Source organism: Episyrphus balteatus, chromosome 3 (assembly GCF_945859705.1).
Source record: "Episyrphus balteatus chromosome 3, idEpiBalt1.1, whole genome shotgun sequence".
In the NCBI taxonomy this organism is placed as follows: domain Eukaryota; kingdom Metazoa; phylum Arthropoda; class Insecta; order Diptera; family Syrphidae; genus Episyrphus; species Episyrphus balteatus.
The window spans coordinates 7,838,575-7,857,273 of record NC_079136.1 but is presented as its reverse complement, the minus strand read 5'-3'; the positions used below and the strand labels follow the sequence as shown (position 1 = coordinate 7,857,273).

General features: G+C 31.5%; 1 protein-coding gene across 10 annotated transcripts in view; it reads right to left on the bottom strand.

The window, feature by feature from the left end:
* Window positions 1–15,882, bottom strand: part of LOC129916974 (ankyrin repeat and KH domain-containing protein mask) — a 38,431-nt gene extending 22,549 nt beyond the window's left edge. For 8 of the 10 annotated variants that reach the window (XM_055997250.1, XM_055997253.1, XM_055997255.1 and 5 more), the window contains exons 1-2: window positions 15,728–15,846; window positions 13,338–15,104 (exon numbers count right to left, since the gene is read on the bottom strand). In XM_055997250.1, the coding sequence (XP_055853225.1) occupies window positions 13,338–14,972 (1,635 nt within the window). In that variant the 5' untranslated portion in view covers window positions 14,973–15,104; window positions 15,728–15,846. Of the gene's footprint in view, window positions 1–13,337; window positions 15,185–15,727 lie in introns of all 10 variants that reach the window. The other 2 variants (XM_055997251.1, XM_055997252.1) reach the window with 2 other exon arrangements.
* Window positions 15,883–18,699: the final 2,817 nt, after the last annotated feature.

The following is an 18,699-nucleotide window of genomic DNA, read 5'->3' as shown; positions in this document are numbered from 1 at the left end:
AGTTTCCGTTATCCGAACTGCAGTGTTTTGCTCTTCGAACTTTAAATAGATTAAAACCGAAACAAATCGTTTTTTGTTGAAACATTTTTCAAATTATATGAGTACTTACTTTTAAACCAAAAATAAATATTCTAAGTTATAAACCGCTTTTAAATTCTTAAAAAATAACTTTAACTACTATTATTTTGAACAGGTCAAATTCGAAAGAACAACCAAAAATCATTGAAAAATTATTTGGCACCTTCTTTTCCACTTTAAAATTACGATACATTTATTAGTAATTGACCGTTACAAACTTTGACATCAAAGAAATTAAATTTTTAACCATAGAAGCACCGTAAATATAACAAGTGTTATTTTGTTGCAGGCACTACTATTATTTTGAACACAACTGTACATATTTTCGACTAATTTAAGTTTAACTAACAATTTTCGTTGGGTGTAAGGAGTGTTTCTATTATTTTAACCATAGCTGTATTACTTTTGAATTATTTTTGAAAAACCTTGATGAATGCTGATGATGATGACGGACAAAGAAACTTAATTGATTGCGTTCACATAGAACTATAAACATCATCATCACATTGTCTAATATGTAGATATAGATAGATACTTGAATATATGCAACCATGTAAAAAAATTGCAATTGCGCCCTTGTTCTTTTCTCATCTCAACACGACGACGAAAACGACGATTTCACATTTCCAATTAAGATTTTTTTTTTTAATTTTTTTGTGTTTCCTTGAGTTCATTGTCTTTTTTGCAGTGGAATGTTAGATTAATAAAAAAATAAAAAACAAAAAAAAGAAATCTCCAACACCATTTAACTCACGAACTGGCACCTTTTTTCGTTTTTTTTTTTTCTGTTTTTATTTTTTTTTTTATATACAAAAAGCAAATAATGTGTTTCTGTTTCTTTATTCACAACAGCTCGACGACATAACTAGTAAAGTTATGTAGGTATAAAGTATAATGCACGTCAATCAACAGTGGTAGTGCCAGATATAAGTTTAATAATAATAAAAATAAAATGTTTGAAAAAGCTTTACCAAACAGCGACTCTGATGAATGAATGAGTGAATGAATGAATATGGTTTGTTATTACTTTTATTTTTAACAACTAAATACCTACAATGCAAACATTTATTTATTAAAAATCGTGTTTATTCTATACAAAAGTGTTATGTTTTGAGTTGGAATATTTTTGTCGGTTTTGGCTATGTGCCCTATTTTGGAATTCAGCTTAGATTCGAGACATTTAGTCCCATTTGATTGGATTCGAGTCATATTGTCCCATTTGATTGGATTCGAATCATTAAGTTTTGCAGATTTAATTCCAACATAAACGTGTATGAAGTAGATACTTTCTTGTTTCATGAAACTTTAAGTTAATCAGAAAACTGAAGAAATAAATTTTATCTTTTAGAGTCTACTCTACAATCCCATATCGCTTCTTTACAATAACTTTAAGGTACACAATTAGCTAACATAGCATTTATTTTCTTTTTCTATTTTTGTCACTTTTGATCCATTTCCTTGAATGACTGCAAACAATAAGTTGCATTTTACTACCTACCGGATGCTATTTGTATGGATGGGAGATGCTGATTCACTTCAATGTTGCCTACACTCATAAATACGTGATTTTTATTCGCTTCAAATGATTAGTTTAACAAAGAATTTTGAAAACTATTTTGTGTTTCCGGCTTTCATATTTTTCGTCATATTGTTTATAGTTTTTGTATTTTAAGGCATTGTAGGCCTTTTTTTTAAAGAATTTCCGATAGGACTAACTCTCGAAATAGTAGTGATACTCATAGAGTGTATATGACGTTTTTTTAAGTATACTTTGGCAAATCATCATGTAAAAACTTACACCAAAACAACAGCCTATTAAAGAAAGTTGTTTGTGTTTTTTATTGTCACAGGTGTATAAAATCGCGAGATTTTATCTCTCAACTTTTCATCACATCGAATATCATTTTTCAAAATTATTCGAATGGCTTTGACTTGGCATGCTTATAAAAACAGTTTCAGAAGCTTTTAGACAATATTTTTTAGTTTAAAAAAAAGATAGAGCGTATTATTGGGTAGTGCTTTTTAATATATTCTATTCCTATTTGAAATCGACAGAAGTATGCGCCAAAGAAATTGGACATTTCATTTTTGTTCCAATAAAACAGTTTCACAAGGTTTCTTAATTATTCCGGGTGATTTTGAATTTCCAACAAAATCAAAATCGCCTTAACCCTTTGCTTCCTAGTGGTTTCACCATGAAACCACCTATTAATAATTTTTTATTTTTTATTGCAATAACCAAAATTTGAGAATTATTGCATAAGCTATTGCATTATGAGTGGTACGACCAACAAAAAATTTAATATCTGTATAAAAGTTAATATTTAGTTTAAAAAAATGCAGGATTTGTGAGGGTTTTATCAATTTTTCAAGTAGCCTTAAGCTTAGAGCTATAAAATTAAATAACGGTAACACTGAAAGAGAATGATTATAATAGTTCTTCAATCTATGGAATATGTAAACATGTTTTTCATCAGAAAATTGGCTTTTTCAATCTAAATACTAGTTAAATAAGACTTTTTGGTAAAACACATTGGTTTGTAGTTACTAGTTCAATCATTATTTTTTTTTTCGTTTTGGTGTGTAATTAGAAAATATCAAAACTTTTTCTCAAGATTTTTGTAATTTTTCGTGAAAATTTTTTTTAAAAAAGTTACTCCGGGAACAAAGGGTTAAAATGATAACCATTAAGTTTCAGTGTATCTTCCCCAACACTTATAACTAATTAGCCATTGCCGATCTAACATGATTATTGTAAAATCTGCTTGATAAAGGACTACCTGTAAATACAGTGGCAATTTGCAGTCTTCTTTCTTGACTTCATTTTAAAAGAATTGTGTATATTCATGGAATTCCATACAATTTGGGTGCTATTTTATGGGCACATCCAAATCACATCCGTATGGTAGCCCAAATAAATCTGAAATTCGCAGTTTTTGTTGATTTACACAATTGCACGCATTAGATTAAATATTTACTTTACACTATGCTTCCATTTCTTTTGAAACAAAAAAAAGAAAAACAATGTGATCCGTGATGATGTTGTTTTCTTAATTTTTAATAGCTTCCGTCCTCTACATGCCATAAATTGATGTTTATGCAAATTAGTTTTGTTTCTTTTGGTAAATAATTATTTCTTGCTTCCGGTGGTAGCGGAATTATAAATGTGCAAAAAGTTAAGAACAAGAAATAAGTAAATAACAGTTTCAAATAACTGTATGTATGTAGAATTCTTCGTATCTACAAGAATTCTGGCTCCGTATAGGGTATACAAATTAATGTTTCATATTTCTAAAGTTTTTTTTTCAGTTCGACTACAATAACTTGAATTTTTCAATTCATATTTGTAATATGTTAGCCTAGAGAAGTTTGCTGATAAGCAATTTAAGGATTTGTATGTGCGTACACTGTCATGTCTAGGGGAGTCTACGTTGCGTTTGTAGGCAAGATGCATACGAGTAAGAAAGATGAAAATAACTACATCTCTTCCACACTTACTGAATCTTTAAAACGAAGCTTTGCTAGTATTTTAGCAACCAAAACTATGGTTACACGAATTAACGGTTGATCAGGAATTCTGAGAATAGGACCAAGTTTTGCTTGGGCTCATTACCTTTACGAAAGATAAACGATCCATCTTTAGCCTAATTTTTCGACACTCTGGTGCAGATTGTTCTCTACAATGTCTTAAAAAAATTAGGCTAGTATGGATTGTTTATCTTCCATAAAGCACAAATCGGTCTTTTTCTGAGAAGGCGGTCTTCTCCCAAACATATCTTGGGATATAGTCTTTAGATTAAAGAAGGAAAAAAAAAACACGCTGGTCGGTACAGAATGCTTTCAAGTGCGGGAGTAATTGCTATTCACCATTAAAAGATTACAGCGCTTTTAATTTGGGTAACCAGTACACCGAATTGTTTTTGAAGGTTCTTTATGTACTATATATCCTTTATCTACCACCGATAACTCTTTGCGTCCTTAAAAAAAATGTAAACTACTTCATTTTCGGACATCGTGAGAGTTCTGGTGTATCAACAATAGTACAGAAATTTCGCCGAGTCATACACTGTTGATAACGAGAAGTGTACAAATATCCAGATAATGAAAAACAAAATGAAACCTAACGTTAAAGTGATATTAGAACTAGATTTCGAAATCAGAAGGATGCTTCTTTTTTTTTAAGGATGCAAAGAGTTATTGGTGGTAGATAAAAGATAATTCACAATTGGGTAGTAGGTAGGTGAAGGACCTTTTCTCAGCGTCCCGCTAAAGTTGACGGCCGGAATACCTATTATATTATTATGTATCTATGGTGTTTGGTATAAACAATGTGACTATATTCAAAAATTTTGTTAAGACTACATTAATGATCATTTTCACCAATTTTTACCATGGAAACTAAACGCAGATTGAGAGTAGGCTGTAATTACACCGACAAGACCTATATCTTTCTATGGGCACGCTGAATCCGACTTATGACTTTTTTTAAGTTTTTTGCATTTTACTCAAATCTGGAGGGTGACAGGGCCAAACGGACTCGAAATATAGAAAGATAGGTCTGGTTCCTGGTATGTACATGACTTTTTTTTGTGTGCCGGTGTTATTTTTAGTTCAATACTGTTTTAATAAATATTTTTGACACATATGTAGTTCAAAAATACCTACCCATTTTGGTAGTATAAATGTTATAACCAAACACTACAGATAATTTAGTTTTGGAGAAAGTAACACTATTTGTACTTTACTCCAATTTATTATAATAGGCACACATACCTAGGTACTAGAAATAAACATTTCTAGAATGACTTGATTATCAAATTGGAAAATCTAAATTAAACCGTTACTGCGCATTTTAAAAATAAAACAAACAAACAAAAAAAAAAACTTAAATAATAATTTTGTGTTGTCGATTTAACTACATACAAAAAAATAAAAAAAAAAATGAACACATGTTATAAATAAATTATTTAACATGTGAACCGATTCCTTGTGGAATTAAGTTAGGTTATAAAAAAGACTTTTTTTTTGTATTGCTTCGTCATTTATGTTTTCATACCTTTACCTACCTAACTACCCCCCAAACCATCCTACCTAACAAATAATTAATTAAGACAGGAGTCATGCATTTAGGGATTCTTTTTTTTTTGTTTGTTTTTTATGTTAGTTGAAAATATCTAGAAATTTATTTTCACTGTTAGAAAATAGCAAAAACAAAAAAAAATGAAAGCTTGAACCTTATACCATACCTAACTTATTTATACCAACGTTTATACCTACCTAAAACCTAACCTACAATATGTATCTATGATTAGCAAGAAAGGTACGGCAAAAGTTCAAAGTAACACAACTGTGCAAATAACTACACAAATACCTATACCTAAAACTACACACAACATGTGATTTTTTAAATATTAAAAGACTGAAAATGGAAAGTAAAAAAAAAATAATAATGAACCTTGTTTTGTTTATTAAAAAAAAAAAAAAATAACCTCAAATAAAAAAAATATTGATTTAAACAAAAAGAAAATAAAAGACGATGAAAATGAAAAAAAGAAAAAAAAAAACTGATTTAGGCCTATACTTGAGACTTGACCAAGAGAGTTAGTTAAAGACTTTGCATGGTTTTAAAAAAGCTTTTTATTTTAAAACACCTTTTCAACTCGTGCAAATTTATGAGTGCAACTTTTTATAAAAGGGTCGTCGTATGGTTTATGATATTCTGTGGAATTTTTGTGAAATAAAAAGTTGAAATGGAAAAAGAGAAGAGGAACAAAAAAAAAAGAAAAAAAAAAAGTTGAAAAATTCCTGATTATGAGTAATTTCTGTCATCTCTCTAGTTGTCTCTCTCTTTTTGAATTTTGTCAATTTATATGTCTCTTTCTTTTTTATAAATTGTTATTATGTATGTGTAGTTGTAGTTCACCAATGCACCAACACATAACTTTTTTGTATCTTTATATTGTACGTGTTCATATACATTTATGATGCCGGCTGTATAAATATGTACACTGCAGGGCAGGTGAAATGAACTCGCAAGTTTATACATGTACACTATCGGCTTTCACAGATGCATTGCATGATGGTATGATAGTATTGTATCGGGTTCACCCTTCACGCTTTTCTCGTCGTCTCTTGCAATCTTTTATAATCTATAAACCCCGTCGCCGTCATCGTTGGTGTATTGTGGTGTGTATGGGTGAATTTCGGAAAGTAGGTCCGCTGCTCCGCGAAGCTCTACACTACACACTGCCTGCCTCTGCAGCATATCTCAGAGTTCAGCCAGCAGCCACAAGGCTTTTCGTCGATATAAACGATAACGACGAACGACGACATTGGCGGAGAAAGAAGAGGGGGACCAAACCGACACAAAAACTCATTGGGGAATTCATTTGATGATGCAGAGAAGAATTAAACTTAAAAACAGAGAAATAAAAATGTTCGTTCGTTCAAACAGAGCGACGACGCACAGTGGAATTATGGTTAGTTAGAATGCAACTAAGATTTTATTTTTGGCAAAAATATATAGATAGCTATCTTTCATTCAAATATAAATTCAAATTGTAATCCAACATTCTCTTGTTCTAGGAATATCATCACTACACGAACTCGTTTAATGGAGTAATTGCATCTGCGATATAACCTAAGCTTTAAGGCATGGAGAACTAATAAGACCAATCGTGCTATCAAGGAAGAGGAAGAAAAAACGATTTCAAGCGGAATCCATATCAAAGTTTGGAATAAAAGTTGCCGTTGTAAAGGAAGGAACTGGAACAACGAATGATATCAACACTTCGAGAAGATTTTTCGAAAATTAGATATCACCAAAATAGACATTAGAATGATAACCGGATTCGGAGTCATATTGAAAGTTATTTGCAGCAATTTTTCAATCAATTTCCAAAAATTTAAGACATATAGTGGATAGACAAATAAGCTCGCGATATCGTTATACCTTTGGTTTCACATGTTCGCAACTGTTCACAAAATCTTGCTACTCGGAGTAGAAGTGATCCTTGCGAGTAGGATCAGTTTCAGAAGAGGCCCAAGAATGCAGGAATAAGGATTACAAGTACAGGACCAAGTATTACAAGGATTACAAGTACCTATAGGACCCATCACTCCAGGAAATTTTGTCGGTTATCAACAAATGAGGATACATAATATGTTATCCATATGATCCTGATATAATCCGATCCATTTATACCTAACCAAATTAAGATCTGAACCAAAAAAAAAAAATAACATCTTTCTTTGAGTGAAGAAGCTCTTTTATTAATTATTAAGTTACTAATATAAATAATTAATTATGTGTACTAATGTACTTATAAATTTATTATGTTTGATTCCGTCGGCACAAAGCCTGCATTGTAAGTCAACCCTGCAAATCTAAAAACTGTCAATATGAAAATGAAAAAATGCTGTCCAAATTTTGTCCATGTGTGCAAAATTTCATTTAATTCCGTTCCATAGGTAAGATTTTACGGATTTTTTCGCCCTCTTGTACCACTGTGCAAAGGGGGATGGCAATAAAGAGAGGATGAGAGATGTAATAATAATTTTTATGAATCTTTTGAGTTTGAAATAAAAATAAAAACTTTCCCTAGTACCAAAGTACCTACATTGTACTTAGTACCTACTACCAAATACTTGTCTTTTATTGACCAAACGCAAACCAACAAATAAGATTATCAACCAAAAGGCATTGCAACATCAACAAAACGAGTCTCTACTCTACATAATTTTGTGTGGTGTTCATGTTCAGAGAGACATTAGATGATGTGTGTTGGTTCTCATTCTCATGTTTGACAAATTCATTTGTTTTTCCTTTTTGAATGCAAGCAAGAGAAAAAGAGCAAAAAAGGGGGACAGCAGGAGAGGTGGGTGTATCTACACAGGGGCTGTGACACAGGAAGGCAATGAGGCAAAGTAGATATTTAGTTAAAATTAAGTGTTTTGCAAGTTTTTTTTTTCTCTTTTTTGTTTTATAAATTTGTGTTAAGGACAAAAATAAAAATATAATTACAACAACTTATAGTTGTTTTTTTTTTTTATATTTTGTTATACTAACAGTGCTAGACAAATAGTAGACACACGTCACAGAAAAAGCTAAAAATAAGTTTACACACGCTTATAATCGGCGACAAATACTGGCACAAAACAGATGTTTTATATTTTTTTTTTTTTCATTCTTTCTTTGTCATTGGGAAATGCAAAGTAGGTACATAGCGAAGCTGTTGGTGGCACACTGGGGCTTATCTACTACATACTTCCCTCTATATTATTTTTTTTTTTTATTTCATCATAAGCATGTGTGAACGGATTAATAAGAAATTTCCGCAAAACAAGTTTATCTTTATTGACGATGAGAATAATGCGAATATTTATTTTATTATGACTAGTGGGTAGGTATAACTTAGGTAAGAGTGCATTGCATTCACTTTATCTGAAGCAATTAAATATGATCTTGAACTTAATGACAACTTAAGAAAAATTTCATTGTAATTCTCACTTAATAGACATCTCACCTCAACTTGATGTCAGAATACGTAGAAAGTCACTGTTTGGTGTGAATTTTGGGCCAGTGGCATCATCCTTTGGTCCGTAATTCTTCGGAAACAACATATGCATCACTAGGCTACATTACACATAACAAGCAACGTGAACTGCCTACAAGTATCGTGCGATTTAAAGTTAAAGTTCGCTTACATCTACAGTTGCGTACATAGGTATAATTAGAAACGATTTCATAGCAAGAAAAGAACAAACAAAAGTAAACAGAGCTACATTTGATTTAAAAGCGTATGTACACCGTCTGAGATCCCAAGAATTTTATCCAAGGTACACTAGGGATCAAAGACAACGTGAGGTGAAACACCGCCTTTTTTATCCATATCAACGAGTGAACTAAAAGATCATTTCAGTAACTTTACTTTGTGTAAGGTTTTTAGTTCAGCTACTCAAATAAATAAATAAATAAATCGAGTATTTGCGAATAGCAAACAGCTAGAGCAACAAGAGCACTGATATCGATCTGGGTGAAAGGAAGGACAAAAATGTTTTGAATAGTGAATGTTTGTAGTTCATTGGCAACACTTCAATGTTTGTATCGTTGCTTAAAAATTTATTTCATTTCTTGAAAAAAAAACTTTCGATTCTATCTTTAAAATTCTGTCGTTCTGTTAAAATGAATGGGTACAAACTATGGGCAGAGGGCAAGAGAATTTGAAAAAGAAACAAAACCAAAAAACATTTGACATTACTATTTAATAAGATCACAGTGTAATTATACACAACTTGTCTTAATTGATTACAGCTTCAATTAGATCTGTAATAAAGAAATGATCTGCGATCCAAAGTTTTTTTTTTAAATTATTTGTGAGAAATCATCAAACAGCTTACGAGATCTAATGAGCTAACCTACTTTCATTGAATGAAATGAAAAAAGAAAATGCTTTTCAATGTTTCTTGGCTTGCTCTTAGCCTTTGTACATACGTATTTAAGTATGTACTTTTTATAATTTTAGTCTTGACCTCTAATATGACTTCATTTGAATTAATGCTAAAAGGTTTAATAATACCAGAAAAAAGTCAATGTTAACTGTGTTGAAAATAAACTAATTTTGCATCTTGACAATGAGCTGTTCCAGGACGAAACAAAACAAATTTGTATATGCACAGTACTTAGCTGAGTAAACTTTTTTTCTACTACAAGGTACAATAAACAATAATAAATTAATTTTATTTATTATTAATAATCCTTTGTTATTGTAGGGTCAAAAATATTGAATGTACTAAATAATTGATGACACAGAATAGGTATCTAAGACATTGGAAAATAACAAACCACAACCTTCATTTTTCAAGATTTTCTAAGGCAACATTTCATTTACAAAAGATTTAAATAATATTAAAAATAAATAATTAAGTAATAATACAGGAATAATGTATAAAACTAATAACGAATAATAAAAACAAAAACTTTAGAAATGTGTCACACTCGTTGTAATGGAAAACCCCATTTCAATGTTATAATGAAATGTATTAATTTTATTTATCATCATAATGTGCTATGTACTTTTGCGAATTGTTTCTTCTTCAAAATGAATGGTGATGTTTTTGTAAACATATTGAATCAAGTATTTCAATTTCCTAGTAAAATTAATTAATATGAAAATTAAAAGAAAATTATTGTAATTGTTGGGCAATCTATGCAATACTGAAACATGTTTTCAGTGAGAAGATTTGCTTTCTCTAACATAACATTAATTTAATAAGGAACGATACTTGAATTCACTCGAATTATTACCATTTTATGTGAATTTGGAGTGTCTATATATTTAAACTGCTCTTTCGGTAGTTAAATAGGATTAAGTTGATATATCAAAGGACAGTTTCCTTATGATGATAATTATGCATGTGCAGTGATATTTTGGGTTGATTTGGTTGAGGCAACCCTATTTCAGTGTTTGACACTTTTATTTAAGGAAAGACCTTGTATTGCAGATAGGTTGATTGATAAATATAATTAGGGTTCATCTTGGCTCTGCGTCCTATAAGATCTATTATGCCCCATTTTAAGCTGGCTGAGTTGGTTCCTCATGTTACAGCTTCTTCTCTAACTTAATTCCTTTTAGAAAATTGAGTATTTGCGGTATTTTTGTAGAATGTGGCCCTTGAGGAGACCAGTGATTATCCTGAGGTTGTCAGTATGTCAGTTATTTGAATCTACAAACATTTTAAGTAAATATTTGAAAAACATACAACGAACTATCTAGGGCTATGTGTTTCATGTACGGAATCTGAATCTGAAGTTCGTTTTGCCCCTTAAAGTACCTGGTTTTAAGTAAGGTGCAAAATAACACAGTTTGTTAGCGGTTTTGCACTTTATTTAAAACCTCCTAGATCTTTAAGAGAAAAACCGACCTTTATTCAAAATCAGGACCTGATGGGGTCAAAAGGGACTCAGATTCAAATTCAGCGAATTGAAGTATGTACATAACACTTGGTGGTTTGTGTTCCACGCCACTGTTTTCTGTTTTTAAACAATGTTAATTTTTAAGCGTAGTTATTATGGTTTTAGTGAGATATGTTGTTTTGACCAAACAAGAATAAGATTATTTCGAGTTGTGTCCTTAGTGCCAATATTGAATTAGTTTTTTTTTTAGAATTTAAATTTTTCGGACCTACCGCTATTTACTTTTGTATTTTTTAAACGAATCAAACGATTAAAATACTACCCGTCATTGATCAAAAAAACAAAGGAACTGAGTTGTGCTGTTTTTACCAAACACTTATTTAAAAGTTTAAACATTTTTGCTTGATCAAAACAGCCCAAGTTGGAGTTATGCCATTATGATCAAACATAATTTAAAAAAAAAAGGAGTTAAGTGTGGTTAGGGCCATTGAATATCTTTAGAACTAGTTTACTTAGAGTTATGCTGTTAAGACCAAACAAAAATAGTTTTTTTTAAATAGTTCTGCATACTTAACTCATTTTCGAAAAAAATGGACTTATGCTGTTAATACCAAACTCCATAGAATTAACACATGATCTACTGCTCGAGTAGATGGGATGTGTAGTTAGTACCTGATTTCTACTCATGAGAAGTTTACCATCTCCAAAAGAAACTACCATAAGAAACCTGCATAATTTAATATGAATGACTCTGTATTATCTACACGATTTTAATTAAAAATACCAATTGCAAGGGGCAATCTTTCTATCAAGCTGAATGCATAACCTTAACTTCTTCTTACCTCTACCACTGCTGAACAAAAAAAAATAAAAACAAAAAGGAAAGAACTCGAAAAAATTACTCATACCCTTTGAATCAGAATTGAATCAGGATTTAGGTCTATATATACCTGGATCGAATTGAATCCGTATTTGTCGATCCGATCTGACTCGGGGAGATGAATCGAATCGAAAACATGCATAATATACCTAACGAATTGAAGACTGGAGATATCAGTTCTTGTGGAAATTGTCTTCTTATTTGCAAACTCATTGTTTGCAAGTATGTATTATTAGCTGTGTTTAATTTTCCTCGTGATCCAGATCAGATAATTGATTTACTTGCGTAACAATAACAAAACGAAATCCTGCTTTTGTTGCAAAGCTAATAAAAAGAATGATCTGATCCGGATCACGAGGAAAATAAAACACAGCTATTGTATCTAGTTTTTTGTTAGATTTTTCTATTTTACTGTCTATATTTTAAAAAGAAAAATTGTGTTTTCGATTATATTTCGATTCGATTCCTCGATCTTGTTTATCCATATACCTGGATCGAAATTTCGATTCAGATTCAATTCGATCTTTAAATCGGACATACAAACGGGTTAACATTCCAAGGAAATCTTTGTTTCAACCTGAATGCATAACCTAAGCTTCTTCTTACCTCTACCACTGCTGAACAAAAAAAAAATAAAAACAAAAAAGAAAGAACTCGAAAAAATTACTCATACCCTGGTTATAAGGGGATTTGAATCAGAATTGAATCAGGATTTAGGTCTATATATACCTGGATCGAATTGAATCCGTATTTGTCGATCCGATCCGACTCGGGGAGATGAATCGAATCGAAAACATGCATAATATACCTAACGAATTGAAGACTGGAGATATCAGTTCTGGTGGAAATTGTCTTCTTATTTGCAAACTCATTTTTTGCAAGTATGTATTATTAGCTGTGTTTTATTTTCTTCGTGATCCAGATCAGATAATTGATTTATTTGCGTAACAATAACAAAACGAAATCCTGCTTTTGTTGTAAAGCTAATAAAAAGAATGATCTGATCCGGATCACGAGGAAAATAAAAAACACAGCTATTGTATCTAGTTTTTTGTTAGATTTTTCTATTTTACTGTCTATATTTTAAAAAGAATAATTGTGTTTTCGATTATATTTCAATTCGATTCCTCGATCTCGTTTATCCGTATACCTGGATCGAAATTTCGATTCAGATTCAATTCGATCTTTAAATCGGACATAGATACAAACGGGGTAACATTCCAAGGAAATCTTTTTTTCAACCTGAATGCATAACCTAAACTTCTTCTTACCTCTACCACTGCTGAACAAAAAAAAAATTTTTTAAACAAAAAAGAAAGAACTCGAAAAAAAAAACAAAACTCAAAAAAATGACTCAGAAGATGAGTAGAGATATACCTAAAACCTATACAAATACCTAATTTCCTGGAAATAATTCAAAAAAAAATTAATTTAAAACATAAAATGTTATGTATATAATCTTACCTCTGACACAGACTCCTCATCAGATTCAGATAAATCAGTAACTCTTGGTGGTGGAAATACTTCAGTATCCGTATCTGAATTATCACTTGTGATAATATTTTGTAATGCTGTTGATATTGCATTAACAATTCCAACTGAAGACGATGATAATGAAGAATTCGATGATATTGATGATGATGCTGAACATGATGAATTTTGTGGTTGTTGTTGTTGAATTGATGATGATGTTGAAGTTGATGTTTGTTGTTGTTGAGTGAGTACAACAGTTGTAGTAGCAGAAGAAGATGCAACCGAAGAAGACAAAGATGTTGTTGTTGCAGCTGAAACTAATGCTGGTACTGGTAATGATGATGATAATAATGATGCATTGCATTGATCATTTCCACCAGCAGATTTTGTTGCGGCTACTGCATTTTCAACATCATCGCCACCAACACCAATACTAACACAACCACCACAAATATCTGTACTAGTTTGTTGGTGTTGTTGTTTAGGTAAAGGTGGTGGTGGCGGTTGGTCAGACTGCTGATGCTGATGGTGTTGTTGTTGTTTTTGCTGCTGCTGTTGTCGATTAGTAGTTGATTTCTTACTACTTACTACTAAATTATTATTAGTTTTCGTTGAAGAGGAGGACGAAGAAAGAATCGATCCTGATCCGCCCGACAAAGACGATGAAGAAGCAGGTGATGTTGTTGTTGTTGTTAAAGTTGATAATGGAGATAATGGTATTGGTATTGTGGGGGAGGAAGAGGACGACGATAATGCTGATGTTGTTGCAGCAGCAGGATCATTGCCAGCCACGGCAGCCATTATAGTTAAGGTAGAAGATGACGATGGCGACGATGTAATCGCCATCGTCGTCGCCAATTTGTAGTTGTTGGTGGTATTTGTGTTGGACACATTTTTGCCATTATTTGCATTTGCATTACCACTACTACTTTTATTTATATTACTACTACCACTACTTAATAAACCACCATTATTACCACCTCCAATCATACTTACTATTCCACCACTACTACTATTATTATTATTATTACCACTACTACCAATACAACCGCTTAATGTTCCTAGCGGTGTGGCTGTAGTAGTGCATGTTGTAGTTGCCGTTGCTGTAGCCAAAGCCGCCATTGCTGGTATTATAGTAGTAGTGTTAGTACTATCACTATTTTTTTGATTTTTCAAATTATTTTTGTTGAAATTTTTATTATTGTTTTGTTGATTATTATTATTATTACTGTTAATTGCAGTTGATGTGCTAGCAGTCGCTGCTGCTGCTGCGCCACCTACCATTGAATTTTTGCACGATTTTTTGGTCATTCTTTCAATTGTAGTATTGTTGTTGTTGTTCTTTTTTTTCGATAACAACGACAACGTTGAAGAAGAGGATGACAATAATGATGATGATGGTTGCGATTTTTTGTTTGACTTTGTCACCGTCGTCGTCACCGTTGTTGGCGCAGTTAATGCTGCTGCTTTTGTTGTTGTTGTTGGTGGAACTGCTGATGTTGATAGTATTGGTGAAGAATTATCACTACCAATGACAGGGATAGATGTATTAGTTGTTGTTGAATTACTACTACTAACACCACTACACACATTTAAATCGGTTTTTTTATCAGATTCATTATTCATTTTTTTTTCTTTCTTGATATAATATATCTTTCTCTCTTTTTCTCTTGCTTGCTTTTTTCTATAATTCTATTTCACTTTTTTTTCTCACTATTTTTTTATGATTCTTATTTTTTTTTTCAGAAATTTTCAATTCTTTTTTAAGTTTCAATCAAAAAGAAAAAAAAAACAGATTTAATTAATATTTTTATTTTTCTTAATTTACAAAGAAAAACCTAGAAAAAAATAGACACAAAATAATGGTTGGTTGCTTAGAACAAGGAGAAGTGAACTTTGGGAAATTTATACACACATTGTGATTATTCAATATTTTATTTTCCCTTGTTCATTTCTCTTTGTGGGTCGCGGAGAATATAAAAAAAAATAATACAAAAATGGTTTCCAAATTTTATTTTTCTAAAAAAAAAATTAATCTTCTCTCGATTCGATTTTTTTTTCTGTTAACTTTTTTTTTCTAATGAACTCTCGTCAACGAACGAAACGAAAAAAAAAAACGATGATGAGGAGGAGCACTTCTTTTTTTTTTTTCATTTCATTTCAATTTTTACAAGAAACACACATTCACATAAACTTATAATAGACAGCTTACGAGAGAAGAAGAATATGATAGAAGGAAAAAAAATGTAAGGGAAAAAAATTTCGAAAAAATTTTCAATTTCAATTTTTAGATATTTGCCGATGTCGTATCGAATTGAAAATATAATCAACGAATTTAGAAAGTTTAATTGAATAATTTTCTTGTATTTTTAACAAATTACCGATTAAATTAAACCGTAATATATTATTTAAAAATTTCTTATTACAGCGACTTCGTGTCCGTCATTTTTTTACTCGAGTCAGGTTCGCCATCATGTATTTTTTTACCCGGATGCATATTTGGGAGACCAAGTAGAATGCAGCATCACTATGCGGTAGATAGATGAAATTATATATAAAACTGCTAGAAAATTCTGGTTAATGTAATTTTTGTACGGTTTTCCATCTGGTGGGGAGTAGATGAAGATGTGTGATAGGGTGATGATGAAGGGTTTTTTTGGGAGAAATTTATTTTTTTCGGATGTTTTTTTTAAGGATAGGTGCACATCGAGGATGTTTGTTGTCATGTATGATTTTTATGATCGTGATGGTGTTTCACGGTTTTTTGTGATTTTTTTATGGCCAGAATTTTTGGCCTATTAGACCTATTCACCTATTTATAGGTCATTACCTAAAATGCTTCTTAAACGAATAACAAAATAACGCTCTCATAAAAAAAATTTGCGAAAATTTGTTTGACACTAGCCGTTTTTTATTATCCCACTTGATCCATATAGATCATGCATGTCAAACTTGCGGCCACGGGCCGCATGCGGCCCACAACGAGTAACTTTGCGGCCCTCGACATTTTTGATAATTTTGAGCTTAAAGCCTGGTACACAGATCCGAGGCAAATTTTAGGTCCCATAGAAATTATCAATATGATGCTCAGATAAGTTTTATCTCGGCTTAATTTTTTCGACAGTTGGTATCGGATCTAAAGTTTTGAACAATTAAAATTACAAATATGCTAAAATATATCTCGATTTGCGTACCAGGCTTGAGGTTATAATTTATATTTTCTGTTCAACGCACATTCACCTCTTTTTCAATGAACAAATAAATATGGAATGTACTCGAAAACAAAATTACTAATTTACCTATAAGATCTCGTGAATTAGGAAGCGAATGTTCTGATTTAACCCAACGGTAGGTTAAATCATGAATGAACTAGGATGGCATTCTTTGTTTTTTTTTTTTTTTCATAAAAATAGAATAATTGTCGAATGATATGGAAATAAAGGCATTTGAGTTTTAGTGTGACTCCGAAGCCTAAGTTCCAAATTTCTATGAAGTGGATATGACCGAATTTCAAAAATCTTTTTCAGTCAAATTTGGGACAATTTGAAACCACCATTTAAAATCGCTTGCGAATTTCACACAACCTTCTGATGCAAGCAAATATTTTTTATTATTAAGAGAAATAAGATCCAGCCTAACTTACACCTTGGTCTGGTAAAAAAATTAGAAGTAAATAAGAGATTGTAGGTATCAGGAAGTAAACATTAATGTTACAATTCTTATTATTTTTATACATCTGTTCTGTAACTTAGTCGAGAACTTCTCGCATCGAAAAATTTTGAAACAAAAATTCCATACGTTTCACTATTTGGAAAAATAACCTGTGTCTGAATCTCGATGTGAGAAGCACCCCTGCAAATTTTTTATTCCATTGGAATTATTGGAAACTGTCAAAAAAAAGGAAAATATTTGTACCTTTGGCCATCAAACGTCATATACACATAGTTTTACAATAAAGGCTTAACTACATGGGCTCAAAAAGTGAAAAAGTACAAAAGGGAAAATTTTCAAACAAATTTGTGTATCATTTTTCGGGCTGGAAAATTAAAACAATTGATGCAAGAAGCTTATGTTTTAGTCTAAAAAACCATTTTTTATACTCTTTTTCACAAAAAAAATGCGCTAGCCAGAAAAAAAATATTTTCACTTTTGTACTTTTTCAAAAAGTGGTGTATGTAGTTAAGCCTTAAGGGCCAGTTGTACAAATATTTAAGCCGTGGATTAGCAACTTTTATCTTCTGAAATCGGTAGCAAGGATGAAGTTTAGCACTGGTTCAAGGTTCATATGTGTCGAAATAGCCACATTCATGCTTGAACCGAAGTTCACCCGCATCTAATCCGCCGAAATCAGTGGTATAAATTCCTGAACCAAAGCTGATCCCCGTTTGTACAACTGGCACTAAGTATCCCAAGGCTCGGTAGTCCGAAGGTAGAGCAGTCGGTCAGCGAGTGGAGGGTACCGAGTTCAAGTCGCAGTTAGGGCATGTAATTTTTTCTTTTTTTTTTTCTTTAATATTCTTTTTTTTTATTTTAAAAATTTAAGTGATACAAAAATAAATTACGGTGAACACTATTTCAGAAGTAACATCTCTTATTTAATGCAAGATTATCAAATTTTTTCAAATATCTTACTTTCTCGCATCCTTTTTGCTTGTGAGTAATTTTGGCAGTTCAATCGAGAAATTATCTCGATAATTTTCTTACAGACACAGTTTTATTCACATTTTTCCAGTCTGTCAAGCATTTTGATTCAGAAATGTTTCAAGGCGAGAAAATTTTGTTTATAGAAACAAACGAATGTGAGAAAATGATTTTTGTGTCGATTCACATTATTTTTGTTCCGATTTGCGTGTTTCATGCGAGAAATTTCTCGATGAGAGAGTTACAGAACGTAGGCACTGTTTTATAAAAATTCTAGTTTTACTTTTTTGCGGCCCATAAAAATTAAGATCTCGCTGTTTTGGCCCCTAGAAACCATTGAGTTTGATATGCCTGATATAGATCATTAATTAAAACGTATTACAACAACTACATGAGATCTTGCTTTTCATCAGTATCACGATTCGTGATCCTGATGAAAAGCAAAATCACGATTCGTATGATCCTGGTGAAAAGCAAGATCTCAATAGTTGTTGTAATACGTGTTAATTAATGATCTATATAGATCAAAAGTGGGATAATAAAAAATGGCTATTGTTCCATTAAAATGTTAATATTTCGAGATATACGCAATGCAATTTTCTGATAAAAGTGTTAAATGAATTCTGATAAGATTGTTGAACAAATATAAATATAAAATTACCAAAGTTATTTCGACAAATTAGAAAGAAAAATAAAAAAGTTTCCACGTTTG